Genomic DNA, 8,990 nt, shown 5'->3' with positions numbered 1-8,990 from the left:
GTAACCCCCCCCAAAATAATGAACATTCATGGCTTTTATAGCCCATTTTACAACTGTTTCTTGCTATTTCTTCGCTCACGTCGCAGGTCACGAAGACGTGGAGGAGGAACGGGCCTGGGACGTGCTACACGCGAGCTGGGGCGAACATGCGTGAGGGTTGCAGCATGGGGTTTACAACGTGGGTGACCTAGGGTTTCCTAGGTTGGTTGTTTAAGTTTTGGGCAATGGGTATTGGGTCTGTTTAATGTAATTGGGCTGGTTTCATTTTTTTAGGTTTATTATTTTTTGTGATTTGGGCTGGGCAATTTTGGCCCATTACATAAGTTATATGTATTTATAAAAACTAAAGTATAATTTCACTAATATATTATTTTATATCATTATGAATTTTAAAAATTGTAAATAAAAAAATTTATGATTTTTAGTTCCAAACTATAATTTTATAAATTTTGAAGTCACTTGAAAAGGGAAATTTTCCGGGGCAGGCGCCTGCCTTTCCCTGCCAACCCTAGACATTTTATATTTGAGAAATTATACCGAGTCGCGTATAACCCGACCCGACGTGTAGACGAAACCGAATAGTCAATCGTGGTAGTTAACGTGGTTACATGTGAAGATGCTCTGTGCTTACAATTTTTTGTCTTTGCACGGACAGCATCAGAAACCAGAAAAATAAGGGCAAAATTTTCTTTAAAAAAAAGTCCAAAAAGATCTGCCTTCAGATTCCTTGAATTTGGTAAACGAAGGAAAGACACGTAAACGCTCTACTAATCCCATTCAATTCAACCAGCAATTGTTGCTTGCTTGTTTCTCCTTCTCTCGTTTTCCACTAAGGGACTGCCTTTCTCTTTCAATCATTGCATTCCTTAACAAGAAACAAGAAACAAGAAACAAGAAACGCCTTAGAACCCAATAAATACCATTGCTCCTTATTCAAGAATTCGTAGCCATCTTCTTTACTGGTGGGTGTTTTCTTCAAAACCCAAGTTCCTTTTTTCTTTTCCCCTTTTGCTTTGAGATTATATTATTCTTTACAGTATTTGGGATGTTGTTGGCATAGTTTGATTCATGAGTTAAAGTTTATATTGTTTACTGTTGAAATTTTTAGCCATCTGCAATTTTCCTTTCCTTGTCTTTGATTCATAATTAACATATATCATGTTATTTTGTTGGATCGGTTATTTCTATATTGATTATTTTGTTGGATCAGTTATTTGGCTGTACGTATTCATTTTCTCTTTTAAGTAAAAGGTTCACTGTTCATATAATAGAGCTGGAATGTGACTTGTTCCTACTAAATTAACTTTAAAGCCATTCTTCAGTCATTTATTTAGTACTTATGTTTTACTATTATTGTTCTTCATAGTTTCCTACTTCTCATTTTTGAACTACTGTTAATATCCCACAGGTGTTTTCTGCTGATATGACAGTAATACTGGCTTCACACAGTTGTTATTCCTGCAATTATGAAATGATGAATCAAGGAAGAGCAGTAGGTACTCTCAGTTTCTCGGGCTCTATTTCAAATAATTTTGTGACTCTCGAGAGGCAAATATGTAGTCTGCCTATGACAGGTAAGTCATTCAGGTTTCAAGTGGAAATGCAACAAACTGAACCAACCCCTAAAGTAGGAATCAATGGCCGAGCTGTTAAAATGGTGCCTGCAAGTGAAGTAGTGAAAAGACAGGCTCCTGCCACTAGGAAAGTGGAGCAGGTAAATGGTGTAAAGCAGGTTATAAATGGAAATGGTGCTAGCATAGTTAGGAGAAAAAACAGTCCATCCCTTGTAAAGATGCCCATATCGAGAGTGTCTAAAGAACTTCCACCATTAGAGGAGTTAAAGATTCTGCCTTCAGATGAAAATTTCAGTTGGGCCAATGAGAATTACAGTTCCTTGCAAAGGAGTATAGATGTTTGGTCTTTTATTATTTCTTTACGTGTACGAGTTCTATTGGACAATGCCAAATGGGCATATGCAGGGGGCTTCACTGAGGATAAGCAGGTGAGATTTTTTAGTCTTTTGTAACACAGCCTTCTATCTATAGATTGTAGAGTCGATATCTATAATTTCTTACTTAGCTAATATCCATAGTCTCCACCGTTTCTGTTTCTTTTGAACTGTATCTTTTGTTTCGCTTTTGGTTCTTATAGCCTTTTCTTAATCTTCTGCAGAAAAAGAGGAGAAGAATGACTGCCTCATGGCTAAGAGAACGTGTATTGCAACTTGGTCCCACTTTTATTAAGCTTGGACAGTTATCGTCGACAAGATCAGATTTATTTGCGCGTGAGTTTGTCGATGAGCTTGCCAAATTGCAGGTACTCTTGCTTTCTTTGTCACTATTAATTTTGAAGAGGTTTTCTATCATTGTATTTTTCTTCTAGATGCTTTCATTCAAGTCTACATATATGTTTTGTCTTTATAAAACAATTCTAGTACCAATTTCTCATTTATTTTGTGTAAATTTTGCATCCCATGCGTATAATTTGTATTGCTTTTCAGGATAAAGTCCCTGCATTCTCTCCAAAGAAAGCAAGGGGCTTCATTGAGAATGAACTGGGAGCTCCTATCCATGTACTGTTTAAGGAATTCGAGGACCAGCCAATTGCTGCAGCTAGCCTTGGTCAGGTGTTTGTTTTACTCTTCTTTTTAAAAAAAATATTTCTGTTCAAGAATAAAATTCTTACACTTATTTTTCCTATTGATTTAGGCAAATATAAACTTAAATTAATTTGAAGGAAATAAAAAAAATAGATCTCTAAAATAATTATGGACTTTTGTTAAAATTGTTTCCTATGGATAAAAAATGATGCTTCTGAATGGTAAATATCTAAGTTATAAGTTATAACCTTACACGATAATCTAAATTGATCTTTGGTAATATGGCAATCATTGTTCAACAGAGATGGTTTTCTGTGATCTGAAGTTTGAAGTGTCCTTTATACAGGTACATCGGGCTGTTCTGCATAATGGGGAGAAAGTTGTTGTCAAGGTTCAAAGGCCTGGTCTTAAGAAGCTTTTCGACATCGATTTACGTAAAAATATACTTTTCCTGTCAACTTTACAACAATATTGTGTGCTAAATTGTAAATTTTTAGAACAGCTTTTCTTGTCCTTTTGTGCTATAATAATTACTTGTATTTTTGCTTTTCGTAAAGATGCACATACATGATTAAAGCAAGCAATCCCTGATGCAACTTGCTTTGAGAATCTCGAATCCTTTGGTTGTTATCTTATACTTTTTCCCAAGAAATGGATAGACAGTAAGAACTAGAGCCTGGTAGAAATAGTAAGAAGAGCAGCGTAATGTGTATTACGTAATCTACTTGTAACTAAGAATTTCTTTACTTCATAGTTTTGTGTCTTATGCATGCATGTAGTCAACTAGATATCATTTGTCCAACTGGCTTCTTTGTATTTACTATGAAAATAAAGGTTCTAGCTAAGTCAGATGATTTAAAAATTAGTAGCATGGTTCCTTGTGTATATCATTTCTACTCAGTAGGTTCTTTGATTTCTGCTTTTTCCACAGGAAATCTAAAGCTAATTGCAGAGTATTTTCAAAATAGTGAAACTCTTGGTGGTCCATCAAGAGATTGGGTTGGTATATATGAGGAATGCTCGACGTAAGTAGTAAGCATGTAGTGTACTAGTTTTTAATGACAGTTGTTATGTTAGTAAACGTCACTAATTACATTTTCTTTGAACTCAGGATTTTGTATCAAGAAATTGATTATATAAATGAAGGGAAAAATGCTGATAGGTTTCGTCGAGATTTTCGAAATATAAAGTGGGTCCGCATACCTGTATGTTTCATGCTATCATGCTTCTAGATATTAATGCCAATTCTTGTTCATTTCGAAATAATAATCTTTCACTTGTCCATGGAAGTAGTTTTCAGTTTTACGTAAAGGGCTTTCTCCCTTGCTTTGCAGATGGTGTTTTGGGATTACACTGCTACAAAGGTGTTGACGTTGGAGTATGTACCAGGTTTCCATCTAACTTAACGCATTTGAGTTCTTTCAAGATGATGACATTTATTTGGAGGCTGAGAACTTCTTAAAAGTCATTGCAATGTGTCATATTCTTGTTATTATAAATATGTCATTGTTACTTCTGTATCAGGCATTAAAATCAATCAATTAGATGCATTAGATGCTGGGGGATATAATCGTTCTCGAATTTCATCACGTGCCATTGAAGCATACTTGATTCAGGCAAGTAAAGATGAGCTACCTCAAATGAAAGATTGACTACTTATTCCAGACTAGAGAATATAATGACAACCAGCAAACTACTGACCGACTTTGGTATGAATTGCAGATACTGAGAACTGGTTTCTTTCATGCTGATCCGCATCCTGGAAATCTTGCTATTGATGTAGATGAATCAATCATCTATTATGATTTTGGCATGATGGGGGAGATTAAATCTTTCACTCGTAAGAGATTGCTAGAACTTTTCTATGCAGTGTATGAGAAAGATGCGAAAAAGGTATGCTTTCTATCTCTGATAGTTCTTTGACATTTTCCTAGTTCAAGTTTATCAAATACAATATTACAAACGGTTAGGAGGAACAAAAAGAATCTCTGTATACTCAAGAAAACCTTTTTCTTTTCTTTCCTCTTGTGCTGTATAGCAGACAGAAAATTTTTATGACCATTCTAAGATCAAATCAGCATCAGCAGTGACTTAACTGTGCAAACAAACTGGAACCTGTATAATCTGCGGATTTAATTGCCAGTATTTAACTTGCAAACCCTGAAGAATCATGGGTCAGTAGAACAAAGATGAAAATTCATTCCTAGGTAGTGGAATGAAAATAAAAGTTGAAATGATACAAACTATATTCTTTGGCTTGATAAAATGACACTACAGGTATATGCAACTTATTAAAAATGATACATCGGGGCTTCCCCTTGTCCTGTGATCAATCTCTTGCAAACTCATTGTTTATGCATGTTGGGATGACATCACAACAACCCTTTTTTGGTGGTGTTACTAATTTAGGCCTTACCATAACTTCCTACTGAAAATCTTTAACTTGTCTTGGCATAGTTCATCTAAAGATCCAAAGTTTTGTCACTAAAACCAACTGGAAACAACCGTGCAGGTTATGCAGAGCCTCATAGATCTTGGAGCTCTTCAACCCACAGGAGATTTGTCCTCGGTAGGTCATCATCCCCTACATAAAAGATCGAGGAAAATATGGATTAATAAAAACTTATTGGGCACTTCTGAATGATCATTTTGTTGCATGATATGCCAGGTGAGGAGATCCGTGCAATTCTTCTTGGAAAATTTATTGGACCAGAGGCCAGATCAGGACACTACTTTAGCTGCAATAGGAGAGGTGTGCAAAAATGAATACTCTCATTTAGCATCGAAACTTAAACAACTGGCATTTCAATTATGTAAAGAGAAATGTAAAAAAAAAATGATCAACTATGTCATGGATTGATGTAATTGTTTTCCCTGTTGAAACAAACAATATGTCGATTTCAAGAGGTTCAGTTTTGAATTTGGTTACTTTGATAACTGGTAACTAGTATTATTATTGTTTTTTTTTTCTTCTGCATTCTGGAAAAATCGAGCTTGTAGCATGAAATTCAATTCAAAGGTCACTATATTGAAGTTGATTTATTTGTAGTGCTTAATTCTTTGGAATTGTTTGTAGTTTTCATTGGAGTCAAAGCATGATATGACACTCATTTTCTTCTATCGAATAACCCTTCCATGATGAATAATGTTTTCAATTTTATGTTCTTTTGTGCAGGATTTGTTTGCAATAGCTCAGGATCAACCATTCCGGTTCCCATCCACGTTTACCTTTGTTTTGAGAGCATTCTCCACACTCGAAGGTGAGTCTCATTCGTTATTATAATGTTCGAACTCAGTCACTACGCAAATTTAACTTCATAAATATAACAGAAATCTTACACTGCTTGAAGATGGTAAAACAAGAAAATTATTGCATTGCTGCTCGGTTCTGAGGATTGTAATTTCCTTGCAGGTATTGGCTACATACTTGATCCTAATTTCTCCTTTGCAAAGATTGCTGCACCTTATGCACAGGTTTTTCATGATCTCCTTGCTAACATAGTTTTCTCTCAATGAAGTTTGCTATCCACTGGCAATTCATTACATTTAAGAATTAGGGTCTAATATTTCATGCTACTTACAGGAGCTTTTAGATATTAGACAAAGGCAGCGAACAGGGAGCCAACTAGTGCAAGAGATAAGGAAACAAGCTGATGATGTACTGCACTTTCCTTTGGTTCATTTAGTTGCTATCAGATAGAGCCTTTTCTTGCATCGAAGTGTATATTTATGGTTCAGTATTTTGGATACTTACATAACCTGTTTATATTTCAGGCCAGGTCTTACACCATGTCTATGCCATACAGAGTTCAGCGAATAGAGGAAATCCTTAAACAACTTGAGTCAGGAGATTTGAGACTCCGAGTCCGGGTGCTAGAGGTAATGCACTGTGCATTTTGAAAATTACATTCTGTTTCAATTTGGGGTAGAGAAGATTCAAGTAGACTATGAGTTGCACTTGAATCTCCCTGTTCTCGTTCTTTTCACCCCTATTAATTGTTAATGCAAAGAACTTTCTAACAGTCTGAGAGAGCAGCACGGAAGGCAACAATTCTGCAAATGGCAACCATGTACACGGTACTAGGAGGGACCCTGCTAAACCTAGGTGTCACCTTCAGCAGTCAGGGAAGCCAAATTATTGCAAACGGATCATTCGTTGGAGCAGGTGGCGTGATTTATCCTACATAGCCTTCAAATGAAGATATTAATTCTTTACATGCTGAACTAATTTGATACCACTTCCATGACTGACGAAAGTGTTTAAAACTTGTTGAAATACAGGAGTTTTCTTGACACTTTTTCTTAGGTCAATGCAAAGGGTGAAGAAGCTTGATAAATTCGAGAAGATGATATGATCTTAAAACCCATAAGGCAAAGGATTTATTTCATGTATATGCTCATTGATCAGTCAGTTAACTGCCTTATTCGCATCAAATTAAATTTATATGTAATTTTTTCCCTCATATTTGAGGATGTTCCATTTGACTTTCATATTAAGCATCCGAAGAAGAAAAAAAGGCGAGGGAAATGCCTCCCTGCTGGGAAATATATAGATATGTAATAAAAGATGCTTTCAACAGTAGAAAAGGAAAATTCCAGTTCAGTAACAGACATGTTGATTCTTTCTCTAGTTTTTTCTTTGCCTGTTGAAGTCTGCAACGCAATAATGGTGTTTATAAGTTTTTTCCCTTTAATATTCATATTCTGTACTGTCTAATATGTCTGATACGAGTTCTCCAATTACATTAAAAGAACCTTAAAAGAAATTAATCATACGTTTATCGGACATATATACACTAATATCCTAGTTATTGAGTTTGAGTGACATAGTTAAAATACATGAGTAACATATCTTGAAATACAGTTTAATTCTCTCGTTTCTTTTAATCTGTTTTGGTTTTTACTAATCTTCTAATTATAAAATTGGGGAGATTTTAAAGATGCTCACGCCACTTCCTCCAACCTTAGACCATACACATGGGGCTTTCGGGCACTTCCATTCTTTCCAAAATAGAGTTCCCACCTCTCTTGCATCATCTCGAGATTACACGTGGCACTCTCAAAGATTTTGCCCTAAAAATATGAGTCTTGGCTCTCTCCCTTGTGCCTAAGATTGCCACGTTGGTTGGTGGAACCTTTAGCTTAAACATGTGGTGCGCCTAACCCTTTTATTTATTTTAGGTAAACTCACTTTTTAGTCACCAGAGTTTATATATATTCATATTTAGATCACTTATTTAAAAAAATTGTTATTTTAGCCACTCCTAGTAGATAAGTTGTCAATTTTAGTCACTCTCGTTAGATAAGTTGTTAATTTTAGTTACTCTACTGTTAAAATGGGTTTGATCACCAAACAGAAATCGACTTAGACTGACTAAAATTGACAACTTATCCAATAAGATGACTAAAATTGACAACTTATCTAACAAGAGTGACTACAATAACAAAATTTTGAAATAAGTGATCAAAATAGGAACATGGGTAAATTCGAGTGGCTAAATAGGTAGTTTACCCATTTATTTTTACGATGCTTGGTTTAATTAGATATTTAGACTTTCGAGTCATCTTAATAATTTGATTTGATTCAATTTTGGCTTATTCCTATTATTTTTGAATTTTTAGACTTATTTTAATTAAATAATTTTTATTTTACAACTTTTGGATATTATTTAATAAAGTTTTACAGTCTTATATAGAGGTGACCATGGGTTGGGCCTTAATAGAATTTTAGGCTTGGCCCAACCCAAAAAATTGGCTTAAAAATTTTGTCACAGCTTGGCTCGGCCTAGCTGTATTAAAATTTTTATAATTATTTTATATAAAAATTAAAAATTAAAAATATAATACATCAAATACACTAAAAATATTAAAATAAATGTTTCTCAACAAATTAATTATTTATACTTAAATAACACTAACATTGGTGCAACTTAGTAAATAAATACTTCTAAAGTAGTAGCTAAATTAACAATAAAACTAGAGTTATACAATATCCAAACAATAAAAACAAAATAATAGCAATATAATACCGAAACTACACCAAAACAATGGCAAACAACAGTAAAAACAGTAGCAAAAAATAATTCTTTTTTACAAATTCAGGCCGGACCTGCGTTGAAAAAAGCTTATCTGACTTTTTATAGATGACACACCTAAATCTCCCTCTCCCTCGCTCTATCCCTCCCTCGCTCTCTCCTCTCTCTCTCTCTCCCTCTCTCCTCTTCCCTCCCTCCCTCCCTCGCTCTATCCCTCCCTCGCTCTCTCTCTCCCTCCCTCTCTCCCTCTCTCCCCCCTCTCTCCCTCTCCCTCCTTCTCTCCCTCTTTCCCTCTCTCCCTCCCTCTCTCTCTCCTCTCCCTCTCCCTCTCTTCTCTCTCTCCCTCTCTCCCTCTT

The 8,990-nt window shown here is 35.3% G+C and overlaps 1 protein-coding gene across 3 annotated transcripts; it reads left to right on the top strand.

The window, feature by feature from the left end:
* Positions 1-463: 463 nt before the first annotated feature.
* On the top strand, positions 464-7,206 carry LOC108465050 (protein ACTIVITY OF BC1 COMPLEX KINASE 7, chloroplastic). Of its 3 annotated transcripts, none has more exons than XM_053030573.1 (19): positions 464-962; positions 1,409-1,496; positions 1,588-2,002; positions 2,173-2,316; positions 2,501-2,626; positions 2,946-3,033; positions 3,531-3,624; positions 3,711-3,804; positions 3,934-3,988; positions 4,124-4,215; positions 4,322-4,492; positions 5,112-5,168; positions 5,268-5,351; positions 5,775-5,859; positions 6,012-6,073; positions 6,183-6,257; positions 6,374-6,478; positions 6,623-6,764; positions 6,881-7,206. In XM_053030573.1, the coding sequence occupies exons 3-19, from the start codon at positions 1,601-1,603 to the stop codon at positions 6,952-6,954; spliced, it is 1,950 nt and encodes a 649-aa protein (XP_052886533.1). In that variant the 5' UTR covers positions 464-962; positions 1,409-1,496; positions 1,588-1,600; the 3' UTR covers positions 6,955-7,206. The 3 variants fall into 3 exon arrangements, with proteins under 3 accessions (XP_052886533.1, XP_017620850.1, XP_017620849.1); XM_017765361.2 differs by having other exon boundaries at positions 1,575-2,002; XM_017765360.2 differs by having other exon boundaries at positions 470-962; positions 1,409-2,002.
* Positions 7,207-8,990: the final 1,784 nt, after the last annotated feature.

Source organism: Gossypium arboreum, chromosome 7 (assembly GCF_025698485.1).
Source record: "Gossypium arboreum isolate Shixiya-1 chromosome 7, ASM2569848v2, whole genome shotgun sequence".
In the NCBI taxonomy this organism is placed as follows: Eukaryota; Viridiplantae; Streptophyta; class Magnoliopsida; order Malvales; family Malvaceae; genus Gossypium; species Gossypium arboreum.
The sequence above is the reverse complement of the archived record's forward strand: the minus strand, read 5'-3'. Positions and strand labels throughout refer to the sequence as shown.